At 39.7% G+C, this 26766-nt stretch overlaps 1 protein-coding gene across 3 annotated transcripts in view; it reads left to right on the top strand.

The window, feature by feature from the left end:
• Positions 1–26766, top strand: part of MOB2 (MOB kinase activator 2) — a 121126-nt gene that overhangs the window by 60283 nt on the left and 34077 nt on the right. Inside the window, exon 1 of one of the 3 annotated variants that reach the window (XM_009571930.2) lies at positions 22816–22996. The exons of the other annotated variants lie outside the window; for them this stretch is intronic. Within the exon in view, the coding sequence (XP_009570225.2) occupies positions 22887–22996 (110 nt within the window). The 5' untranslated portion in view covers positions 22816–22886. Of the gene's footprint in view, positions 1–22815; positions 22997–26766 lie in introns of those variants that run through there. 3 annotated transcript variants of the gene reach the window in all.

Genomic DNA, 26766 nt, shown 5'->3' on the forward strand with positions numbered 1-26766 from the left:
CAGTTGATACTAGTGTGAAAATTGTATGCATCTAAAATCCAGAGTTTCACTTAGAAACACTGATTTATAGGTATTCTTTGAGCAGGTCTCACCGGACATGGGCATGTTTGCTCTTGCTTTTTAAAGTGGATAATGGTTACACGTTTATGGAGACGGTGGGATCTGGTGCTGAGGTTCATCAAGGAGCTCTGATTTAGGAGACCTACCTTACCTTGCTGAGACTGAGGTAGTAATCTTACCTGCCTGCATGTCTTTGATATTAAGTCAGCTTTGCTATTATGTGCTAACCTGCAATGTGCTGGTTATATTTCTTTGCATCGCAAAGTTTTTTTTTCTACGTGATCTCTTCTGAAGGTCATCTTAACTTGGAAGGTACCCGTTTATTTGCTTGGTGCTGTGTTTATTGACAGTAAAAAACGCACTGGCACTGTAATCGTTTCAGCATAGTTTCTTCTCTTTGCAAATGCTACTTTTTTGTCTCGTCCCTTTTGCATTTGGAATTACTCATAGTCAGTATAAGTCTGTGCACTCTGGTAAGGTGTTAAATAACAAATATTGTTTATTACATATTCATTTCCTCTTTTTCTCCTAATGACTTAAGTTTAAGGAAGGGTATAAATCCAAGCGTGCATTTCACAACATATGACCTCAGCCCACACGAAACAAATATGCAGCTTGAACTTTGGTGTGATTTAAGCTTCCTGTGCCTATGCATTCCTTTGTAGTAGTGCAGACAGAACTGTGCCTCTGCTGGTTTGCCTTCACAATGGCCATGCCCACTTTAGGAAAGCTTTGCTGCAGCGTTAAATAGATCATGCAATTGAAGAAGTGAAGAGCTCCTTTGGACAGCTGGCAACTTGCTGACCTTGCTTCAAATATCATAGGATGTACTGATAAACAGTCTACTAGGTAAAATTGCACCCAAATTGGGCTTGGTCAGTGAGCCATATGATGCCTCATCCCTCTTCTGCTTGGCATTGCAATTTTGACAAGGCTATGCAGCATATACTTGGCCTGCAGTATTTTCTGAACCAGTGCAGGTTCAGAAACAACTGCCTAAAGATGCCTGTTAAAACTGAGCAATGATCTCTGCATAGCAGCCATCCTAACCTCATGGTCGTGGAAACTGAGGAGCCTATACAAGATTTTAGTTGTTGAAACAAATATGTAGCACAAAGTAAAATGTTTAAATATTGATGAAATTATTTTTATCTCCTCATTTCTGTACCTGACTGTACTGTTGTCTAGCATGTTTTCCTGGGACATCTTCAAGTGCCAAAGGAACCTAACTAGATTGTACATTCAGAAGTATGACAGGGCTGAAAGCTTTGAAAATGCAGTGTTTTCAACTAGCATCTCATGTCAGTGCCTTTGTTGAGGAGTGCTTGCTCGATCTTCTTGAAAAGTTTGTGTGCAACTTGAGTGATGTCAACTTGAGTGATGTCAATGTTTCAACTGAGGATTCAAATAGTTGGACGTGTCCAATCTCCTGCTCAGCGCTGCCCTGGGTCCTTCTGAAAACGGTCTGTTCTGCACAGAGATACTTTTTTTTTTTTTCTGCATTCATCTTGGGAATGTGTGTACATGCAGGTGATTATCTATGATCAAAGGCCAAAGTAAACGATGTCTTGAAACAAATTTAAGCTGGACAGGGCAAAATATTTGGGAATATCTTAGTGATTAATGGATGCTCAACCAATGCTGATAAAATATTGTTGGCCCCAAGATCTGTTTCCTCTGCTCCAAGCCACTGCTTTAAACTAATGAGTCTTGATTTTGAGCCAAGCACTGAAATTGAAGAAGAAATTATTTTTCTTGTGTGCTTCGATCTTGTACTTACACAAAGCAAGCCAAGGAGAAAAAGTAATATCATCTGTTTTGCCCAAAAAAGCAGAAATTGGAAAGGACATAATAAATCTGCTTTAGAGGACTTTTTTATTAAGTACTGTTGCATCTGCAGGAAAAATAGCATTAAAGGATGTGACAAACAACTCATGAAAGCCTGTTGAAATGGCTCATCTGGCAGACAGAAGTAGTATGAACACCCAAATATCTTATCTGAGGAGAAGCAGCTGCTTGAACTGCCAAATTACCACAGTTTCTATTATGAAAAAAAAAGGGAACATCTAAGGGTAGCAATGCAGACTGTTATCCTTGGAAAGCACAGCACGGAATTATCAAATTAAGGCAAAAAATGTAGATTATCCACCTCGTTTTTGTTGGATTGGGAATCCATTTTTGAAGAGTCTTCTTTAGAATGCTTTTATACTGTCAGAAAATGTAAGCCAAGATGAAATATGCCAGGACTGCTGACTGAACGCTGCCTGATTGAGGTGATCTTAGTACTTTCTTGGTCAGCTATAGCCCTTTGTGCTTATTTGTATCTTAGTTATAGGTTTGCTCTTCCATTTGCTGAAGCTGACAGTGATTTTCATTCAGTATGCTTCATTACAAAGTGAGGCATGTCACTAAAATGCCCTTTATTTTGTTCTTTTTTTGGAGCATGAGGATTACTGCAGTGCATGCAGGGATGACATTTCAGTAGTGCGTTTGGATGTAGGCCGAGATCTGTGGATGTTTTGACTGCTGAGTGTGTGTAGCGGGACAGCAGCCTCTGAGGACTAGCAAAATGTGGCAAATATTGACAAACAGCAGAAGTTTCCTTTACTTTTCTCCAATTGTCCTACCCCACTCTCCTGCATCTCATGTTTGCTGTCATGTTACTGCTTGGTGACATGGGCTGAAGTCTTATCCTGATCATTCAGCTAACACCTATACCCACACGCAGCAAGCAGTGGAGCCAGGAAGAGCTGCTTGGGTTTTGTGACCACTGTTGCATGCTCTGTGCCTTGGAGGTTCATTGTTGCAATTACTGGTTGTTGTGTCCTTCCCAGTGCTCTGCCTGAGAAAGACCCCTCTTACCTTCCTGTTGGCTTTGCTGTAGGAACTGTGTTGAGGGGTATGGAGCCATCAAAAGCTGGAGAACAACAGTGATGATGAATGCAGAGACCTTGAAAGTGAGCAGTAGGGCTGACCCTCATCTCATGCTCTGGTGACAAGAATTTAACATTTGCAGTAATTCCATCACATTTTGGCATTATTTATGTATCCTAAGCAGCCCTGCTACTGTCTGCCTTGCATGACAAGGTGACAATATGTTTGCCAAGTAGAGGGAAATGGAAACATGGTGCAAAATGCTGAACCGCTTCTAGAATTGTAATTCTGAGTATTTTGAGTTAACCATCACCACCTTCAGGAATGGAACTTCTTTTGCAGAGTTTGTGGGTATCATTTTTGTAACTTCTGTCCTCTCTATTCAGTCTAGCTGTTCCAGTGGCATTTATCCTACAGCATGAGATTTATAATCCTACGTGTGTTTCCTTTGGGAGTTTTTTGCATGTGTGAACAGAAAAGAGTAGCTTAAGCATTTTTATGTTCATTAACAGTGTATGTGTAAAGATCTAAACTGTAAGCCTTACATGGGGAAAGTATTATAAGCATAATGCTTCTCAATAGAAGATTTCATTATAACTTGCTCTGTGAGTCATTGTTGTTATATTAATAGAGCTGTTCCCAAATATGGATTTGGAACTGGGCCTTCTTTGTGGTGAATGTTGCAAATGCATACAGAAAATGCTTACAGAAAATAAGTATTTAAATACAAAATGTTTTTTGGGGGGTAACCTCATGATCAGCCAGATAATCAGGTCAGTGAGGCATACAGTATAGAATGATCTTGTAATGTAATTCTGAAAGTGTAGTTCTTTATAGCAGATGATATTCGAGTTGGAAAAACTTTTGTTGTTTTTATGTGCAAAACTGGTTAAGAAAAAAAAATTAAGAAAAAATATTAAGAAAATATTAAGAAATAAAAATATTATTTTAGTACATACTCTTAAAACTGACCTGATCAGTTAGTTTCCTACCCTTTGGGAATATTTAAATCAAAAAATAACCTGTAGGAATAGATGTTTATTCTCATACCTTATCTATGTGCAGCAAACAGCAACTCTGTACAATACTTTATTAGTCTCTACCAGAGGCAAAGATTTAATTCAGAACTCCAGAATGTGCTGTTGCATGTCTTAGATGTTTGTGTATGCTTCTCTCCCTCCTTCTTTACCCCTCTCCCCACTCTCCTCTTTTTGTTTCCCCTCCCCCCCCCCCTTCACTTACTTACTGGAAATGTCTTACTTCTTGATATAAAACAATGTTGTGGCACAAGCTCCCAGAAACTGTCATCCTTGCTCTTACACAGAATCTCGGGCAGTGATAAATGCTCATATTAGGATTTGAGAATTACCAAGATGTTGTTCTGTTAACAATGTGGGGCCAGAACAGGGAACAACAGAACACTTCAGACACTTTTTACTTTTTTTTTTTGGCACCTTCTATGCAACCTCCCTCCCCACAGGTAAACAGCTTTGTGGAGTGTGCAGTGTGATCAGGGTTTATAATGAGGCTAGTATACACGAAGGATACGAGCTGCCCACTAAAAGTAGCCATATAATTTTTCTGTTGTACGCCAGAAATAGTAGTGCCCCAATTTATAGCTCATTAATAATAATTAGGGGCAGTAAATAAAGTCACTACAAACTTTTACACCAGTTACTGTGAATTGCAGATTCAGTAGTTCGGTATGATATAAAGAGTTTATTTTTGCTTCTTCCCCTTAAGATGCTCTGAGGACTAGAGCTTTTTAGTGGGATATTACTGTGAAAGCATAATGAACAAATGCATAAAACATAGCCATTCTAAAAGCTTATTTTAGTGAATTCAAGCTTACCATTAAAATAGAATAGGAGCTTGTCTTCTTCCCTTATCTGCTGTCAAACCATGCCTACAATAATGATGATGTAAAATAAGGTTTCTTTCCTCATAGCTATATTGAGAGAACTATTGATTATGGTCCACTCTACAGCTAAGAAAAAAAAAATCATTAACAGGTTCTACTTTATTTTTCTATCTTCCTTTTCCAAATCTCTGTCCTACCAGTGATGCAGGATGAACCACCACTTTGCTCAGTGTTGCTTGCTCAGCTAAAAGAAAATGTGAATTCTTTAACTTATTCTGTATGGGAGAGAACAGCAGCAATGCTGATGGATGCTAAAGATAATAAAGTGTCATGCATTGGCAGGAAAGATCCTAATGCTGAGTGTTAGGTAGCTGACAAGACCATGCTGATTTTATGTGCATGTCAGATTTTATTGGTTTGGGAGCTTTATGGCAGTCATGCAGCTGTGTTACTCAAAGGTGTTGAGCCTGTTCTTTTTGAAGTCTTTGCTTTACCGTTCAGTTCTAATTACAAGCAAATTCTTGATTAATTGCCCTCGGAAGACTGCTATGTTACTCTAATAATTTTTTCATTATAATCTGATTTTGTGGAACTTGTTGCGGGATTTTTGTAATGAGTGATGGCTCAGAATACTGAAAAAGAACTACACTGACTATGTATTTAAGTATTTTTATGGTGTTAAATGCTGTGTTTTGTAATATGCTCTGGACTCTCACTGCACTTAAGGTTGTTAAAAAACCCTTTTTTTTTTTTTTAGCTCTAAAAGACTGTGCAGTCTGACCTCAACAAGCTTAAATTAAGGTAGCTGTTCAGGAACTGAAATAAATCAGATTTTTTGCAGATTCAGTCCATCTCTTTACCAAAATAATTTGATTTCTCAGTGATGGGAACATGGCTTTTTGCAAGAGATTGACTCCTATCCAATTCAGCACTTGTTGGATGGTCTTTTCATGCTTGGAGACTCCTGGAATGATCAGAGTTTCCAGTGTGTGGGGAAGAGAGGGAACCTGGCAGAAAATACATGTCAGGGTACACATGTGGACTACACTGGCAGGAACTGGAAGACGTTATGTGTGCTATGATGGAAGAATGTGATATAGGCATATTATACAGATTTATGTTGGAGGCACATGTTTTTACCAAGATGTCATGTGATGAAAAACTTTCAAAAAGCCCTAAGCCTAAATTCAATTTGAAATGTGTTACAAAGAATAATCTCATGCAAATTTTTGCATGTTAAAAGTAAGCTGGGGCATCCCATATAAAAAAAAAAAAGGCAAACTTGGTACTCGCTCTGAAGACAGTCATGACTGTATTCCTTCAGTGTCTTCTGTGTCATCCACAGCTGCTCCCATGGTTCAGTTTTTTGGGTTTTTGCCTGAGCCTTGTTTTTTTTCCTCCACTGTGAAGGGCAGTTAGAAAGGACTTCTACAGGGCTTATAAAACAGGTTCTTTGTTATGTAGGTGGTCACAGAAACTTTCAGACTGTGGCTAGTGAAAAAAAACCGCTGTCATATAGAAATGTAACTTTTGGATTTAATAAGTTATTTTAGGAATTTTTTTTCCTAGCTCAAACACAAGTAGCTTCAAACGAGCATCTCAGTTTTTTTCAGTGGAGAGCTTTCTTTGTGTTCATTCTGTTTTATTTCTCTGTAATAGTTTTTAATATGAGTTCAGGGAATACATAAGATCAACAAGATCTGTCCTTCCAGACATACAAGTTACAATTATGAAGCGACTGACATTCGTAGAAAGCCCACATACTCTTCTGTCCCCCTCAGCTAACAACAATATTGCTACGTAGCTTAAGGTTTCTGAAGTGGAAGTGTAGAATGTGTGCTCTGGGGAGCTGTGTTGGCACTTGAAACAGTGTAGTGTGATTTAGAAAATAGAGATAAAAATGTCTAACCACTTTATAAGGAGCTTAAGAACAAATCAGCTTGTACAGTTACAGAAAAAGGTGCATTTCTTTGCATTTGTTGCCTTTACGTAAAGGTAAATGAAGTCTGTGCAAGGGTCTAACCACCTGAAAACTCAGGTAAAAACAACTGACTTAAATTTATGGGTGAGTCTGTGTGAATTATAAATACATTTGAAAACAGCAGCACCAGAGTGAGTAAACATTACTAATCCCAGCCATCCTGTCGCTTAGGGTAGAATAATTACTGGTCTGCATTTGAAGAACGAATCTTAGTGTTGCCAAACTCCACCTTTTTCCTCCCCAGTCTGTATGTGGGAGAGTCTTTAAGAATCTATTTCCTGTTTCCCAGACAAGGGAGGAGAGAAATGTGTTTTCTCCTTGTTCTGAAAAACAAAAGACAGGCAGTGAATATGTACCCTGCATCAGCTGCCAGCCTAAGTGTCAGTGTGCAAACAGCTGAAGGCTACAGTGAGTTCCTTACCTCGACTCTCGGCAAAACACTACTGCAGTTTGTTTCATCTGGACTTGATGAGCGAAACTGGCTGAAAGGTGATAACAAAGAGCTGGACAAGTAATTTTTATTATATCAACTTGACCCAGTTTTTGAAATATAGAAAAATTTTTAGTATCTCCCCCTTTTCCTTACAGAATTTCTTCCCAAAGCCCTTATTTTCAGTTTCATGGATCTGTTTATTGCTTTGAAGACCGAGTTTTGCAGGAACAGAGGACACAGTGGCAAGGAACGAATGCATGCTTTAGCGACTTACAAAGTAACTGTAGCCCTTTCCAGGCGCTATGTTAATTAATGCGTAACAGCAGTAAAAATGTACTTGAAAGGGAATCAGCGTAGGTGTGGCAGCTTTATTTCTCTAAGACCAAGTCTATTTGTTAGATTCTGATGGCTATTACAATTGTGTGTGAACAAGAGTAGCTCCAGCTTTTTCCCACTATAAACTTAGAATGTTATTCATAGTTGTGCATCCTGATTTAAAAGGTGTTTTAAAGTCAACTCCACTGGTACAGGTTATAAAAATAAATCTTACTTTTTGCAGAGGCTGCTTAAAACAATTTAAAGTTCATGTCTCCTCTTTATGCTCTCCTTTTAAGGAAAGAAACCAATACTTTTGCCCTCTGTGAGGGAAGTTTGCAGCCAATAATGCAGTGCATGGTCAATAGTGGAATCACAGTGCTCGGATACAGGCCAAGCAGTAGTGCATCACTGTGTATTAGAAAGGTCTAGGAATACGTAACAGCTCTCCTAAAGTGGTTCAAGAACGAAAAGAAAGGGTTTGGGGCTTTCAGAAAATGCCTGTGGAATTATCAGTTCCCTTTCCTGTGCCGCTGAGGAAAGGTGTTACGTTGTGTCTAAGTTTGCTGCTTTTGCTCTGTCCATCAGCTTGCACTCTGACTGCAGTGTTTCTGAAAGGCATTTGATGGGAGGGAGAGAATTTCTTACTGTTTCAGAGAAAAGTGGACTGAATAAACAAATTGAGCTTTTGATATTTCACATGTATTGAAAATATAGAGTAAGTTTCAACTTCACTGCCACGATGCTGCTAATAGGAAATAATAGGTGTGAATTTCCAGTTATGTATGTGCGAGATAGTGTATCAAAATAAATCTCCCCTGTAGTATGAGAAAGTATGATAATAACCAGGCAGTTTCTGCATTACCAACTATATTGCAATACAAGTTAAGTATTTTTCTTGTCATGTTCTTGAAAAATGAGGCAGTTTGTTCCCCTTTTAGTACATACTGGAATATGGAAATGCAATTTCAAATAGATCAATCTCTGAGGATTGAAAAAAGATTTATAAACCAGGTGTTTCTTTAAGAGCATGCTTCATCTTATCCTAAGGAAAGTAATTCCCTTTTTGCCCAAAATCCATACTTCAAGCTTCATACACCCTTCAAGACTCAGACATAATGCTCAGGTTTGATTTTCTTTATTGTTATTGTTTAGTGATCCTTCAAAAGGTGGTCAGCAAACTACAAAATTGGGAGGAAATTATTGCCTACTGGTAGTCTACATCTGTGGTCCTTGAGTTGCTCTCTGACACATGAGTGTGTGCCAAACAGTTCCACTTGGATTGCCTCTCTGGTCTCGAGTCCAACTCCCCTCTTTCCAAGTGTTTTCCTGTGTTCTGGAGCACTTCTGACTTCCTCCTACAGCAGTATTTAACACCACGTCCTGGCAACCTGGAACAATGAAACAAGTGTATTTTTTCTCTGTATACAGTCTCAATCAGTCTTATTCATGGCAACTGGCATGGTTACACACGCTAGGCATAACTGTCTGCAAGCACACGTGTGAAGCTGTTAGCATAAGCATGCTGTTCAACTGTACAGCTAAGCCACTATAGTGGCAAACCTCCCATGAAAGGGACTCTCTGTCCCTAGCTGGATTTCTGCTGTTTGTTAAATATGCATGGACTCTGAAATTCCTCCATGGAATGGAGGTTAAACTAGCTGGTTAAACTAGCTGAAAACGAATGCTATGAAAATGCACCATTTCCAGTTGGTTTGGCCATGGAGGAATGAATGGGAATAATCTTCTCTGAAGAAAGTAGCTGATAGAGTGGTTTAGCTGTGTCACCAAAAGATGCCTTCGGAGGATTTCAGAAGATCCTAGCAGCTTTTTATATTGGTAGACTACTAAAGACGACTTGAGAGAGGGGTTGATTGATGACCTTTATTTGTTGACGGTGTAAGCGTTGTTTAAGTATCAGTTTATTGTAAATGTCTAAATGTGTCTTTAGAAATAAAAAAAATTCAGTTTGACATTCAGATACTCTTAAAACTTGTATTTAGTATATCTTTTCTATATCCATTCAGCCAATTTTTAAACAATGTTTTAGCTTTTAGCTTATCTAATATTTGTATTCCTACAGAGCAGCCATTTTTTTCCTTCATGGAAATGCTAGGCTGTTTGTGAAGGGTTACACAAGTAGGACAAACACCAATCTGCTGATCTTTTTGTCATTGCCAGTCTGTTTCTTGTTTTGTTTTTTTTTTTTTTTTTTTCTAAGCAACAATCTGCTAATAGAAGTTGAGGTACAAAAGCAGATGTGTACAGTACAGGAGGACAATCTGGCTTCCTTTGTGGTACAGTGAGAGAGCATAGGCTTTCTAGTTCTCTTGAAAGTTGATATCTGGAATTAGAAATGAGGCAGTAAAGGAAGACCCAGAGAGGATAAACTGCAGCTTTTTCTTTCGGTGTTGAAGCTGGGAAATGTCTGCAAGTTCTGACTTGCATAATGGCAATCTGTTAAGTCTTGGGTTTCTCATCCATCAAGCAACCCAACAATCCTTGTAGTATAGTATATGGAGCGTATTTATGGAGAAGGTGAGGGTGGGTGATGTTTTTCAGTGAGTTCAGGTATGGATGGATATTTTTTCTGTTGAGTTCTGTGCGTTAATAGGAACACTGTTAAAGCGACACAAAGGACAGTATTGAGGGAGTCGGGGTGGCGCAGTTTGTTTTGGAGTTTTTCATTGACACTGAATATGTTCCTTGCAAAGGATGGGAGGAGGCATTTAAGGTATAAGGGGGGGAGAATGAGGAGGGTGTTGGAGACAGTGGGCAGTAAAGTGGAACTGAGCAGCTTTCCACAGTAACGGTTTTATAAGCAGATGATAAGACATATTCATTCAGGTTTTAGACTGTATCATCTCCCCCACCCCTTTCTACACAGTCCCTTGGTTCAGATAATTTGTCTCAAATCAGTACTGCTCTTTGCTCAAGGGTATTCAAGGATTACAGTGGAAGCAACACAGTGATAAGGATTTATGTGGAAGAGGACGTAACGCCTTGGCCACGTGCTCTCCATTTGTTTCTTACAACTTAATTTTGAATTATCACGCTGTGGCTTCCCCGCCCCCTGATTGTGAGTGAGAAAGTGAAGAAAATGCATTACAAGAAAAACAAGGTCCTTTTTTCCTCCTTGAGTTTTTTAATCAAAGGTGTAGCACAACCGTTGTGGGATGAAATGATCTTAATTGTTACAAAGCTGGTTAAATATTTATAAAACAAGGCCTACATTATATTTGTAGCTCTTCTGTATGGAGAATGTAAATAAATTGATTTTATGGATCTTTCATTATTTGAGCATGGAAAGAGTACTAGAGTTCTTTCTGTTGCCTTAGGATGCAATATTATTTAAATTTCTGAGTGTTAGAAACTTCAATATTTTTGACTTGCAGCTTTATTAAATTTTTTTAATTAATTTTTTTTGGAAATGAAGATCCATATAAAGTTGTGTGTGCTTGTTCATCCCTATGAAGATTTTGAGACCAGTTCCAGATCTTTTGATCAGTTGTGTTTATATCCTCTTGGTAGGAACTTGGATCCTTTCTAAACTGGAAAGACAGAAAAGACCTATGGTATTTAAAGGCTGTAAAAAGATTTCTAATACTGAGACATGAGATTCTTTTTTCAGTTTCACATAAGGTCAAGATATAAATATGATACCTAACTAATGAAGTTTTTTAAAGAAAGGGGGAAAGAAGAAATCAATAATCTAAGGGTAACAATCATGATTGGAAACATACATGGATGTTGAAGCTTGGAGGTTTCAACTATTCAAAGGATTTGCATTTAACAATGAACGTTGAACCAAATTACTGAGTGACATAATTGATTTCTTTCTTGTCAGATATACAAGTTAAAACCAGATGCTTTTCTGGAAGGTGTGCTTTAGGTTAATTAAGCTTTGGGTTCGCTACAGGGGTAACTAGATGGAAGACAGACAAGAACTGCTGAGGACTGATTCTGTCCTCGGAGCCTACCACTTTGGTTACTGTGGTGTGCTGGTATACAGCGTATCCTGAGCATCTTGGATCTGGTAGCTCATTCTGTGGCCGGTGCCTAATTGCTCCTGGTTCCTGGAGGGCCCCTGGAAGGGAGCTCTGGACAGGGGCAGCCACCCTGCCTTGGCTGCTGTCTCATGTTGACTTGCAAACGGGAGGTAGGTGGCTACGTTGTGCCCTCACGTGCAGTGCCTTTGATTTGTGCAATCCCAGTAAATCAGGCTTTTCAGGGAAGTGTTGGATAGGTACTGTGGTATACAAGCCTAGCCTGCCACTGGAGGAAACGTGTGAATCACCCAGTGGAAAAACGGGGCGTTACCCGTGTATGTTTTGTCTCAGCTCCAAATGTCTCCTAGCGTTGGTTGGAGTATGAAGGAAGGTTTTTGAGAGTACACCTGCACTGGAAGAAAGTGTAGTTATAGGCAAAATGTGTTTTTACCAGTATAGCTTGTTTGACTTGGACAGCTCAGAGGCATGGGTGAAAGGTGGCTTCTAAACTGTGTGCACAAAGCACAGGTTTCATGGAAGTGCTGGATCTTCAGTAGCAACTGCTCTTTGCTGATGCGCTGTATTTGTGTAGGCAAAATATCTTCTCGGATCAAAGAAGCGCACGTTTTCATTGTGAAACAATTAGAATATGTAAGCTATGAAAACCATGCTGAGGACACAACTGTTTAGTTTATCTACAAGGTTAAAATAGATGAAGTCAGCCCCAGGAAGGGTGTGCAATGCTGATTGTACCTAACTGGCCAAACTTGTCTCTGTGTAAATTTTAAGCTGTGATAAGTATTACATGTTTTGTCTTGTCTTTAAAACTACTGTCCCCCAACAAACCATTATTAGTGAACAAAAAGCAATAGTCCCATGAGGCAAAAGATAAGAGGAGCTGTGCATAACCTGCATGTTGCCAACAGCTGAATTTATGCCGATTTATTCCTTCTCCAACTGCTTATTTAAAAGACAGAGTTTTATCTGAGGAGGCTTGTTTCTTTGAAGGACTTAATGAATCCTCAGGTGGTGAAGTACAGTTTCTTGTCCCTTTTCTTTTCACTTAGGAAGGAGTCATTAAGCGCCCGCCATGCCCTAGGTCTTCCCTCCTCCTTTAGGCAGACCAGAAGGACTGCATGGGCTGCAGCGCTGTTGAGAGAGGCCTGGGATTACAGGGCAATGGGTGTCTGTTACTGCTCAGCTGATTGATAGCCAGGCCTCACTTCCCAGTGGTATTATTTCTGTATCTACTTTGTTTTGACATGCACCCAAATTGTGATGGATAAGGATATTGACTTCAATTAGGTGGATTTTTACCAGTTTCCTTATAAATTTGGTCATAAGGAAAGGCAAGCAGAAAGATACTTCGCTGAAGAATAGTTAGTCAGCAGATGCATAAGCAGCAGTGCTAGCAGTATAGCTTTGATCAGGTTCCAAATATGCATGAACAGTTGCACATGCAAACAAAATGAAGCTTAATTAGTGGAGTAAAATATTTTATTACTTTCAGAAACAGTAATAGCATTTTGTTTTGAATGTTGTCTCATGAAAAACAACTGTACATTTTTATGACGAAACGATTTGTTTCAGAGTTTGCATTTAACTGGCCATGTGTTCATTGTACAAATGTAGAACATGTATTGTGAAGAAAATTAAGATCGTCTTCTGCCTTGTAGAGCTAAAATACCACGTCCTCATCCCCTCTGCCCCATGGCCCTCTGTATTGTATTGAGTGCAGTTCTGAAAAAGGTTAAGATCCAACTTCTTGATTTCCAATTTAATATAGCAGTTGAACACACACCAATTCTTTTGAAGCTGATCAGTTTTATATGCAACTCAAACAGCCTGATTGGGTTGGGAAGGTTGGAACTTGATCCTTAACAGCATTCACACATTCTTTTAGACTTAGCACTCAGCATGTATAAGAGCAAACAGGAGCAGAATCTATATTCTGTATTTGGCAGTCCTCCAGCCAAAGAAATGAAAAACTTAATTCTGAAGTATAATCAGAAGCTTGAATACATAACATAAATTGATATACCAAGGTTAGCTTTTGAGCGCTTAGTTTCTTAGCTCTTCTGTGTCTTCTTTTAACATGACTGTTACTCAGGTGTGGTTACCCTGAGCTGGCTTACTCCTTGATAGAGATATGCATGCGAGTAAAATGATAGAAGCCTGCATTGGTTCAGGAGAATTTTGCATGGCTCATACTTCTGGCCAACCTATGGAAGAACTTGTAAAGTTCAGATGATACTTTCAGTAATCTGCTATATTTTGTTCCCAGTGCTTCTGGTTAATTAGAAATGCATCCTGATTCTTCTTTTGTCATGTGTGCATCTATCCATTTTATGAGAACATCAGGAGAAACTCCTTGACAACCCCTTTTTCTGTTGAGTACACATTTAGAAGTTAATTCTTTTACTGAATTTTTAAGGATGTTTTGGAATCAGCATGCCAGTTATTTTTATTCCTGCTTTACGGTCTTGTCTTACAGAAAGTTAGGGCAACTGTGGTAAAGACAAGGGAAGAATAATAGTGAAGATAGCTGAAGGAGGAAAGTTAATACCTGTTTAACACTAACAAAAATAAAGCTACAGAAATGAAAAAATTGTTCCTTTAATAAAGTAAAAACAATGAAAAGATTTATGGTGCTGCCCTTGTGTGGGTGTGTATGTGTTTATGTAATGTGGGAAAAATTTTCTAACAAAGTAAGAATAGTGGGTAAATGGGTACTACCCACTCTGGGTAGTGTCCTAGTTGTGATGCAATTCTCAGCAAAATGTTCTATAATTGTACAGGGAAGTTGCTATTTGCATAGTGGAACACAATGTATTTTCCCTAGTTTCAAACCATTTTTAGAGCAGAATGTCAGAAGAGAAATGTTCATTTATTATGTATTGGAGCACACTTGCTTGATGCAAATAACGTACCTTCAAAATCCAGAAGTAGTTCAAGATGCAGAATGAATATATATGCTAGCATTTGTTTTCAACTCCACAATAAGAAACCTAGAAGAACGCTAAACTACATGAAGTAATGTGTATCACTGAATTACAATAAAATTTGATACTTAAGATTTGATATATACTTACATTGCTTTAGAGAGGGGCTCAATTTCACTTGCAGCTCAGAGAAAGTAGTGGCAGAGTTGGACTTCTGAGAGATCTGGAGTTGTTCTTGCCATGTTCTGGTATCACACAGTATTTGTTTCTGACAGTCGCCTGCCTGTGCACCGTTGTGGTGCAGCTTCAGGACCTTTCCCGAGTCATAAAGAGGTTTTCATCAAGCATCTGAAAAAGATGCCTTTGCCATGTTCACGGTAATGGTGTTTCTCAGTAGCTAAGTAGGAATTACGATAGTATGACATTATCACCCACTGATCCTAGTCTCAGTACATATTGATATGGACAAAGTCAGTAATAAAAATACCTGTGTCCTGCAAAGCATAATCTAGCCATACTTTGGAAAGCAATTCTGATATAAGTGAACCTTTTCATTATGTTTGTATGCTTTCAGGAGGGGCTTTTTAAAAAAACTGCTTTCCAATATTCTAGGCCTAAAAAGAAAACCTCTGATGGTTTGAGTTAATTCAAGTATTTATGTACAGAGATGTGATGTAGGCTTTCTTATTTCTAGCGTGATTTCACTCAATGACTAGCTTAACTTGCTTTTGAAGACATGTTAGTTAGAAACAATGAATGTGATAGAAAACCAACAACCCTATGTCAACAAGCTTTTTTCAATCCACTGGTTCCTTATTGAACTATACCAGTGTGCTTCCAGCATATGTTAGTACAGTGTCTGAAAAAATATATGGTAATCTTAATCTTAAATTGTGTTATCGTGCTGTTTTTTTATCTAAATCTGTACAGAATTTGTAGGAGAGGGTTGAGCTCAAGATCATAGGATCATGTTGGGCTTTGTAAGATGCTTGAAGTTTTCTACTATCAAAATGTGAAATTCAAATCAAATGGGTAAGTGAATACTCTTAAGCAATATCCTTTATCAGAAAATCAAAGCATGAAAACTGGCTATATTTTTAAACGAATTTTAGGAAAGTTACAAGCAGGTTACTAATGTGATGGAGTTTTATGTGGCTGTGCGTGCGTAAGTCTGTCCCACATGCAGCAGAGCTCTCACACAGGCAAGACTGGAAGCACAGTGAAGCCCCAAGACAGCACTGCTCTGAGAATATTGTAGGTTCTTGTGTGTAACATCTTAAATATAACCAAGTGCCAAGAAGTGTCCTGTAAATTGTCAATTTTTTTTTCCAGTGAATTTACAAATCTGTTAGGTTTGATCACTCCTCAAAGGCAAGATCCTCATGCTTTTACTTCTGTGCCAGTTTGAAATGCAGCCATGTAACTTCAGCAGAGGCAAATGCCTGTGACAAACTACTTGTTAGTGTCTTTCTGTAGCCTTGTGTCCATCGCTGCTGTGCACCTTGACATCCACACTGACCTGACCAAACAGGTTTTACTTCAGTGCTGTGAAGTGCTCTGGGCTGAGCTGGCACAATGCAAACAGTATTTGCACAGCTTTGCAAGGCTTAATGACTGCTGGAATTTTTTTTCACATTTCATAAATTAGAACTATTTCAAGTTTTAAGTTAGATAATTTATGGCATCATTTGCATGGCAGAAGTTATTGGCATCCTGTCCCTGTGATCTGTGCTGAGTCTGTGAAAGAAATCAAATTAGCTGGTATGAAGCATGCATGTTTTGAGTTGTATGTGGAATGCAAATGTATACTGGTCTGGGTGTGAACCAAGTTAATTTTGTGACTACCGGATTTTGTGGTCCTCTTTAGCAGTAGTAGCTAAAGAATTATTCTGTAAGTGCCAGGAATTACAATGAATAGTTTTCCCTGTTTAATCTTACATAATGTAAACTCTGTGTGTTATATTTTGTAATGCACACTTGGAGAAAAATCTCCTAGAATAAATTTCACGCTTATTTCATTAATTGTCTTTCCCTCATGCTGTCATCTAAATGTGACATTGCCAGATAAAATCATTTGCTGTACTGAAATGAAGACATTCTTAGCACCAAGAAAGAGGGAAGCTTGTATTTCCTTAGTGGCTCTGCATCTGTCTGGAAAAAGTCTGCAAGTTCACTGCCAACATTTCTTTTTCCTTCTATGCCTTTCCCACCCAACATAGATAGTCCTGATCAATAACAGCGCTGACACAGATACTCTCCTTTCCTGTGCTGGTTGCACCTTTCACTCCTTAGTCTAGAGTTTTGTGCCAATTTGCAATTAGGGTTTTGTTTTCCATGCTGTATTTACCCAAGCCTGTGAAAACAGTAGCTGTGTTGTAGGACTTAACAGGGAGAGTTCTGTATATATGTAGCAAGTAGCTCTGAATATGTTAAACAGTCTTTGGGGAGAACTTCTTAGACAAATTTTAGAAGTTTTACCTCTTTATATGAAGCTTGAGGTCCTGTGTATTTGGAGGAGGGAAGGAGAAGAACAGAAGTCTTTAATTTTAGTTTTTCTGTACAAAATGCATACTGTACTAATGTTTCCCTGGAGTGCAGCCTAGTTAAACTTCAAAATTAGGGCAAGAAAAAAACGGATTGGTAAAATGTGAGATGAAATTCTCACTTGTATTATCTCTTGTAAGGAACTAATAGCAGCTGCAGTGGTGTAAATTGAGCATGTCAGTCTTTACAGTACACACCCCATGCAGCCTGTCAGCAGGTACTCTGCTTAATAAGACTTATTTCTCTGACTTGATCTGAGAGGAGTGTGTCGAGAGACATCCTTTTGGGCACTCACAATGATAACTGCATTAGCTTCACTGGCACATCTTTACTTGTTTGTGTTTACTTATGTCCTCATCCTTCAGTTGAAGGAACGTTTTTTCAGCCTTTTGCCCAGCAATGTTTGTCTATATAGAAGACAGTTTTGTGAGAGTGTTAGATTCAAGGTGCTTACTTGTAAATATTTTCCAGTTTATGGTTCCTATATATAGTGGTGGCAAGCATATTGTTTTGCAGACTAGAAAGAGGAAAACTCTGCCTCCTAAGGCTGTGTTGTCATGAGGTTTTATTTTTTTGGAATGAACTAAGAAAGAAGGGTACTGTATAGGGACAGCTTCATTTGTCACTGAAATAGGGTGCTGTATAATCATATACAACACCTTAGTACAGAAAGCAAAGAGCCTTTTCAGTTGGAAGGAGGGGGATCTTTAAGCAGAATGCAGTAATCTCGGAACTTGCCTGGGATCCAGAATAATAACTTTTAAAACCAGAATTTTTGTAACAGTAGTAGGTTTTTCAGGGATACTGCAAACTGAGTTCTGAATCTGATGTTTCTCTCCACCTCCATGGCAGTTCATTGACTCAGAATCTACTTGCCACACTTGCCTGAAACAGCTGCTCACGAAACAAGTGTCCTGCCAGGTATTTTGCAGAGACCTTCTCTCACTTGAGATGAATGGGCTGACTAAGGAGGGCTGATTCAAATGCAGGTGATAAAAATCAACTCTGCAGTCTATTTCACATCACCTCTCCATATAGAGTCGAATCTCATTCTTTCTAATAGTTCTTGGGTACTTGTTCAATGCTTGTAGAGTCAAATAGCTCCTGCTGAGCTGCTGCTTCCTTCAACACATTCGTGTTTGTCAGCTCTCATCTATACACACTTCTTTGTGAACCTTTCTTGACATTTCTGGAAAATACAGTATTTTTTTGGTTGGGTTTTTTTTTTTAGTAAAGTGATACTTGATGAACTCTTGGTTCTTCTCGTTTTGTGCATCCTTTCTAAGATGCTGCAATATAAACTCTTAAGAGCTCCTGGAGAAGCTTTACTAGTATTTTGAGGTATTTTGTTTCTCATGTTATGGATTAGATGAGAATATCACATACCATTTTTTTCTCTCTGCCTATTGCAGAAAAAACCCTCACAGTATTGATGAAGCCAAAGATGTTGAACTGTTGTTACCAGAGTTCTCAAAAAAAAGCAGCAAATGCAGGCACCTTATCACTTACAAATATGCTGCTTTTCAGCTCAATCTTATGCATAAGCTTCCTGCAACATGTGTGGCCACTGTTGATAAGGCTGGTATCACAACACTCTGTGTGGTCAGGAAGACTGATTTCTCCTGCTGTTATCTCAAGAGCAGAGCTGAAGGTATACCCCTGAAATCTTTTATTTCTCCCTTTGCTATGACTACCTCCAAACTATGTTTTGATACCAAGACACCTTTTGCTTCAGTCTGTCTTCTGTCCCAAATCCATGCCTTTACTGTCTGTATGGGGTGGAGGTGCTCATGTCATCTTTGCTGCTGTGTGAGGATGACAAAAATGAGAGCAAATATGATCTCTGTGTAAATACTGCTTAGAGGATAAAATATATGCTAAAAGATAAAATATTTTCTTTGCTGATTTTAAGTGGTTCCAGAAACCTGGGGATGCGCTGGGAGGTAACTGGGAAGGGGACTTGGCTAGGTGGTACCAGAGCACAGTAAAGTTAAAGAAAGGGCTAATTAGCTAGCAAAATTGAAATGTATGTCAGACAGGGACACATAATAAACTTCAGTTTAATTTAAAACAGAACTTTACAATCTGATGTTACAAGGCCTCATTTCTGTATATATAAATGCTGAATTGTACCTTAATCAAAGTAATAGTTACGATTTTTTTTTTCCTGATTGTTTGTCTGGGTTGATATGACTTGCTGTCTTTGTCTCTTTGCCAAACCTCTGGGTGCTAGTATACATATCTGCGGTGGCTGCTTTGCATGTAATTTTTATGGAACCCTAAGAAGGACAAATAAATTTGTAATTGTATAACTGCTGCTTATAACATCATTATAAATACAAAGCATTATTCATTGGATTTATAAATATCATTCCTTGGTTTGTTAGTTGGAATCAATGTAGAAAACCTTCTGTCAGTGTACCTATAGTAATGTGTCAGTGGTGGGAAATGGGGCTCCCCTCTTCCCAGCATCCAGTTTTGTGCCTTTACTCTCTGCTGATGGTGATACTGTTTTGCTGTGTAGGATCAGCAGAAGTCATAAAGCTGTTGATAGGTCCATTCACAGATATTTCTGTTAATGTTTTAGCCATGATTTCAATATACAGTGTTGTGATCTTTCAGGCCTGGTTGGTGGGTAAGGGATATGCTAGAAGCAGTATGTCACTGCACACCTGTGCTGTGGTCTGATCCAACAGTTGTTACATACAGAGGCTGTTAAGGAAGCAAGTGAAAAAGAAGCTACTGGTGGATTTAAATAGGCAGGATATCAGATGGCTGTAAGACACACCCTTGAGGAAGTGCTTATATGCATCCTTCAGAATATGCATATATAGAGAGATCAGACCAGCTTCTCTGTTCAAATAAAGACATGGCTTCTAGATGGAGTACTGCTGTTTCTGGATGCAGCAGCTGTCAAGTAAGCCCATTGGTGTTTGCACATATGCTCTAAATCTTGTTAAGTTCTGAGAATCCATACTGCATGTGTGTTTTGAAATACATAGGCTGATGCCATATAAATAACCTGTATGTGCTTAGCTAATGCTACCTATAATAACCTTGTTTCATTGTTATTATTTTGGAACATTAAAATTGACTTTGAGATGCTAGGCTTTCCCACAACTTGTATAAAACCTAGCACTACAGGTAAGCTGTAGCATGCAGTTGTTCCAAAAGAGGGTATTGCTTGAATGAAGAAAAGGGTGGAAAGTGTGCTGTGGAGATATATGGCTGAGGAAAAGGAAGTCCAGTTTGGTGCAGAAGCTAACAGAATAGAGAAATGGGTCATTTATCTGGGTCAAAGCAAAAAGATAACAGGTTTAAAAATTTTATTTCAGTTGATCTATCAGTTTTAACACCAAAGCATCAGTTCCTAACCTGTGTGAGATCATTGAAAGTCGGTCTCTGAACAGCGAATGTTAAGCCATCAGAGTCACAGAGGGGCCAGCTTTCCTAATACAACTGTAACACTGCAGAGGTGTATTTATTTTGGTTTGACCCTTGGATTTTTCTTTAATTTACTTTGGATAGAGAGACTTTTATTAAAACATAAGCTGCTTTATATCACAGAGTTGTTGGTTTTAGGGTGGCTTTTTAATAAACAAAATTCTCTCTGTGCTGATTTCACTGCTGAACGAAATGAGGGCAACTGCCCTCTTGGCAGGTGTCCTTTCTCCCTTTGCCAAGGCTGTTGCTCATTAATGTTACTGTGACAAGTCAGTGTTACTTGGGGGAAAAGATTGAGGGAGTATCAGGTTTTTCAAGGATTGGATTATCTTCTGTATGAAGCACTGGACTGCAGAGTGGAAAACTGAGCTGTGTTCAACTGCAGGCTTCCTGTGTGCTATCAGTGAAGTCATTAAAACTCCGCCTTAAATGGATTGCTTGGAGAGTGGGAATAAAAGTACCTCCTGCTTCACAAGGGTGTGGAGGTCAGTTTGGAGGTGCGACTGAAAGACAGTGCGTAACTGACAAACATCACTGCCTGAGTAGGTGTTTGGGACTGAGAGTAGCACATTATTCTTCCAAGTTGTGTCACATGGCTGTGGTTTCTTGGGTTTGTGCAAACGGCAGCCACGTTCCCACCCGCTTTGACCAAGTGATGCTGGGTTGGTGACAGCTGCAATGGCATTATTTATTAGGTTTAATTCAAAAAATGTATTGGCCTTCTGTTTACAGGGGAAGTTGCCTGTTTAGTAAATGAACTGGAGAGCTTGGCAATACCTGCCTGAGGAACTGCCCCTTCCTACTGCAGATGGTGTTGCAGGTGTACATAAATGGCAAAACCACTGTTTTCTCAAAGATGTCATGGGTCAGGTTTTAGCATGTCAGAATAAGTGATGTCCTCAGGGATGGCTTTGTGTTCTAGGTCATATTAAGCCACACCTATCACATTTTTTGTTATGATTTGGGTCTAAATGCTACATGAGCAAGCCATGGGCACAGCTGCCTGTCCAAAAGGGGGGTATGGAGTGGTAGTTAAGTGATATGGCAAAGGAGCTAGACACACAGTGTCTTTCTAAGGTCTGTTGGGAAAACTCATGGTAAAGTGGTTTTCTCTGTGTAAAACTGCTGGTGTGCCACAAAGCTTACATCTAAGGATGCTGCTTCATCACTCCTCCTCTGAGGATCATTACCCAAGTGCCTGCTCTTAACTCTGGTCATAATGGCAGGGGTCTCTTGCTGTTTATGGTTTGACTCTTCTTTACCCTTTGTCTGTTTGAAACTCACTGCTGAAGGTTTTGATGTTGTTGCTGGGCTGATGTTCACTATGTAAAACTGTTTCTGGCAGAAGGTGTCTATCTCTGCTCTTGGACTAGCCCAGGCCCTTGTTTGTCAGAGTCCTGAGAGTGCAAAGCAAAGCCTTGTTTATGAAAGGCCTTGCTATTCCCATTTCTCACCAGGAGTCCAGTGTGGCCCCTTTAGGGATGGAGCCTGCCCTGCAACAGCAGCATGTTTGCTCCATGTCTTGCGGCATCACTGTCCTTCAACCAAAAGCCAAAACAACCAACCGCACTCTTCCTGGTTCGGTATGCCATTAGCATTACTAACAAAGTGGAATCTTTACAGGTATTTTTCAAGCGTGTAGTGATTTGTCTTCAGTGATAGTGCGATAATGATGGCTTCAGCCAGGTATTGAGCAAACTGGTGTTTTTTTCCTGGATAGTGCTAAGTGTCTTTACGTCCAGCACTTAAAGATCTTTTAAGAATTAAATTCCTTATTTGTTCCTCAAATAATTCATAACAAGATCAGAAAGAAACCAGGTTAATTTTGACATTAGATTTTGTTTTACAAGTAATCATTCCAAGTTATCATAACCATATTTGTGAAATGTGATGTAGGTGAGTAGAGGCAGAGAGTGTTTGCTTTAGCTGTCACCTCTCTGCTGCCTTGACTCTTAATGCTGAAGATAGCTGTTGTCCATGAAGCTTCTGTGTATTGAGAGGACTAAAGCAAATATTTAAAAAAATGATGCTGTTTTATCCTAATTGAGATAGGAATATTTAATTATTTAATTTTTTAATATTTAATTATTTAATAATTGAGATAGCCCTACAGTATTAGAAAGTAATCAGGAAGAGCCTTGTTTAACATTTAACGTTGAAAAATTCTGAGAAGTTCCTTCTCTGTTCCTCAAATAATTCATGGCAAGATCAGAAAGTAACCAGGTTAATTTTGGCTTTGGATTCTGTTTTATTCAATCGGTGGCCGCCCAGAGCAGCGGAGGGGGGTTTGGCACCGGGGCGGTGCTCGCTCGGGGTCCCGGTGCCGCTGCCCTGCCCGGGGAGGTGCTGGGGCGGTGCTGGGGCGGCGGGGGCGGCCCCGGGCGGGGCGGAGAGAGCCCTGGCCGAGTGGCGGCAGCTCCCGCCGTGTTCCCCGCGCCCTACCATGGTCGGGGATCACTGCAGCCTCCCCGGTGAACGGCCCGTCCTCGCCCAGAGCCCCAAACCCGGGCTGAGCTGCAAGATGGTCCTGCAGGCGGTGGGCAAAGTGCTGCGGTAAGGACGGCGGGACGGGGAATGCGAGAGGGGAGCCGGAGGGAGGCTGCTCCGAGCTCCTTCCGGATCCCGTGGGGCGATCGGGGAGGGTGGAAAGTGAAATAGCACTCGCCGCTTGGAGAGAAACATCGGTCCGCCCGAAATTCGCGGTCAAGTTCTGTTTGTGCTTCCCGAGAACTAAATTTCTGGGGCGGGAGCAGACGGCGAAGGTCCTGATTTTCCCGAATAAGGAGTCTGACCAAGACGCTACATATGCTTTGGCATGTTTTCTACAGAAATGTCGTAAGATGAGTGGAAAAAGTTGCTCATGTAGCTCAGAAGGACTCGAGTGAACACTGAGACGTATGTGACTACTGAGACCAAAACCAGACTCTTTGGCAAAGGATGCGCAGTAATTTGATTCAGAGGAATTTTGACCTATTCTGGTTTGCAAGGGAAAACGTCACCACAAATATTAGGATTAGCAGCCTTGCTCTTTAACAACTGCAGCTTTTTGTTTTGGTGAAGCATGTTCAGATATTTTTCTGGGTTCTGTGAAGAATGGTAGTGCTGCTCCAAAAAGGAGCCTTGTTCCTCCAGCTTAACTTTATTTGGCAAGCTTTCCCTTGTCCCTGTTTCCTACTATTGGTTGCCAGTTGTTAAATGTTTGTCAACAGAAACATCCCTCTCTTCCTCTGTTGACTCATATCTCCTCTCTCCCCAGGCGAGTTTAGGAGAGCCATTTATTAAAGCAGAGCGTTCTGATCATAAAGTGGCTGAGCTCTGGCTGTGACTTAAACTAGAGAAGTTCACTGGGCTTAAAGAGAACTGCCTAGAGTTGCTCTTAAAGAAATGCTCTATTGCAGTACTTTTTGGTTCCCACCCATTAAAAATACTTTCCTGTAGAAAACATTAGTTTAAGGAGTTCAGGTTTCTTTTTCAAATTTTAAGAAGCTTAACATCCCTTCTTTGTCTTTTTTTGGGTCGTGGGGTGGTGGTGGGGTGATGTCTATAATTCAGTATGGTGTTACACAGCTGGTCATATAATAAAATCCTTTGGCCATCAGCTTGCTATTCATGCTGTGAACTCTTTGAAGTTTTTGGTAGCTGTTCTGTTGGCAGCGCTCCCAGATGTAAATAGATGGGTGCCTCTGTAGGGAAGAGTTGCCAAACCTTTTGTTCAGCATCTGTGGCAGCTTATTTTAAAGTATAGGTAACTTCCTGTGACTTACCAATGAAACATATATTTTTGATTTGTTCAGTGCATGCTTTTGGAAAAGTATAACATTAACCTTGTCCTTTCTTCTCCAACTGGAGCGTGTGCAGAAACTGTGCATAATTTTATTTACTTTTTCCCCCCCTGAGTTTTATTTTCTGCGTATACTATAAAACTGTTGTGAAAGCAGGAAAAAGTTGTTGTCATATATGAAATACTTTGGGCTCCAGAATTAATCATGTAGCTTTACTTTCCTGAGCTGTAACTAGATGCCTACTCACTTAGGCTAAAAAAGGTTGCCTTTGGTGACAACCGTGGTGGGGTTTCTTTGAGCATAGGTATCCATAGCTGAGCTCTGTCCTCTTTATTGTTGGTTGAGAGAAACAGGGAGCTTAAAGATGTGGTTGAATGCAGAGGTGCCATGCTAGCTTGACAGAGTGAACAGCTCACTTCTTAGCACTTATGTTGTAGTCGTATGAGATGAATCCCACAATACTGTAATGGTTTACCATGTGTTTCAGAGTAAGTGTAGAACAAAGGATATCAAATACCACTTTTAAAGCCCCCCCCCCCAACACTACTGATTGCATTTTCCATAGTCTACACGGAAGATGCATCGATTACTTTGGATGAAGTAATTTTTCTTCTGTTGATCAGGCCTACAAATGACTTGGTGATGAGAATAAAGGATATCTTGCTTGTGCATAGCCTGGCATTAGGAATAGCCTGCTGCATTTTAGGTTTTTTCTCTGGCATAACTGGGAACCATCATCAAGTTCCCTCCTTGCCAAGGACTTGTAGAAAATAACAATGGACAAGAGATAGAGTGCCCATCTTTTCTCTAAATTGTCATCAACTTCTTTCTCTCCCTGGTTGTGAATTATAAAGCTCACTTGTTCTAGAATGATACTTAATCAGTATGGTTTTTCTCCGTAGCAAATTTGTCGTACGTTATTCACATGAGTGGTACTTACAAAATAGCTCAGTCTTATGAAGCTTTTAATGTGCATGCTGTTTTCATTAGTTGGTGGGTCTGAGTCCTCCTGGCTGCTGAGTCCAAGTAGTGTCCGTGTCACTAATAATAATGGCTGCCAAATGAAAAATCAGTAGAGGAAGGAAACAGGGAGTGAAGTGTGAGGAAGCAGAAAGGCCTGAGAAGTAGAAGCAGCAGTCCTGAGAACCCGAGGAGAGTTTAAAAGAGCGTGGGGAAAGACAACTAAACCAGAAAGGAGGGAAAATGTAACAAAAGCAACAGATGTGCTCTCAGCCTTTCTAATTAATTTTTTATGAAAGCTACTGTTAGGTTTATTACTCTTCTAAATTATTAGTGATTCAACTATGAACAACTCTAGAGATGCTTGTATCTTTCATCATAAGGGTTAGTAAACTGTGTTTAATACTTCAGGGACCAAGACTACACATGTATAATGATTTTAAAAAATTAAAATACCATTAGAGAAGTGTCATCTCCCCTTTAAAGTAATAATTGCATAGCTGAGATGAAGTTATATGTATTCCTTAGCACAGTGTTAAATTAGGGCTTTTGTTCCACTTCAGATGTTTTTGAAATATGGTAATCTTATTTTTCTCCTCTCCTGTAACTGTGTAATTATTTAGTCCATGGTTAGGGAGTGAACAAAAGCAAAATGGATGCAGTTTTTCTAGGTTTCTTTTTTGTTGTAGTTTTTGTTTTCTACAAGATAGTGATTCTACAGAGAGATAGAAAGGAAAGGGAAAAAATGCAATGTAAAAGAGTGGAATGTAGTTCTGCTTTGAAATATTAATTGATTAATTGTTTGAACTTTTTGTGAAGCAACTGATCACTGGTAGCTTCTTTGGAGAGATGTCCTTCTCACTGCCCTTGAGCAGCATGAGTGGAAGGTGGACTCCAGTACATGAGAGATCTCCCCTCTTTGGTCCTAGTGGATAACTGAGCTGGCTGTAAGCATTCCTCAGAGCCACATGCTGCTGGCTTCAGGACACAGTGTTCACTGACTGCCAGTGCTTGAATCGCAACTCAGATGCATCAGCATGGCTCAGAACTGCACCACGTTTGCTGTGCTGTGGCGCTCTGGGTCCTGCGCAGGAGGTTTTCAGAGCAGCATTATCATTATCCTCATGGAGCATTATCATTATCAGTGCACTTCTTTTGAAGTCTCCAGTGAAATGGAGTCCCTCTGGGATAGCTGACCAATAATCAGTGATGTGGTGTCAGGAAAGAGGAATGATGGGGGCTACAGAGTTGTGATGTCACTGTGTAGTGACTTTAGATACAAAGTATGGTGCAGTTTATATGTACACATAGTCCAGGATGAGTGTGGGAATGGATAACTTAAAACTCTTCTTTCTTGTAAGAGCCTCCTTTCTTACAGCGATGAGCAGGGATTGCTTTGGATACCAACCAAAAAATCAAAACAACCAACCCCATTCTTCCTGGGTCTGTGTGCCATTGGCATTAGTAACAAAGTGGAATTTTTACAAGTATTTTTCAAGAGTGTATTGATTTGTCTTCACTGATAGTGCAATATGATGGCTTCAGCTAGGTATTAGCAGGCTCACATTGGTGTCCTGGGTA

The sequence above is a fragment of the Cuculus canorus genome, chromosome 5 (assembly GCF_017976375.1).
Source record: "Cuculus canorus isolate bCucCan1 chromosome 5, bCucCan1.pri, whole genome shotgun sequence".
Lineage (NCBI taxonomy): Eukaryota > Metazoa > Chordata > Aves > Cuculiformes > Cuculidae > Cuculus > Cuculus canorus.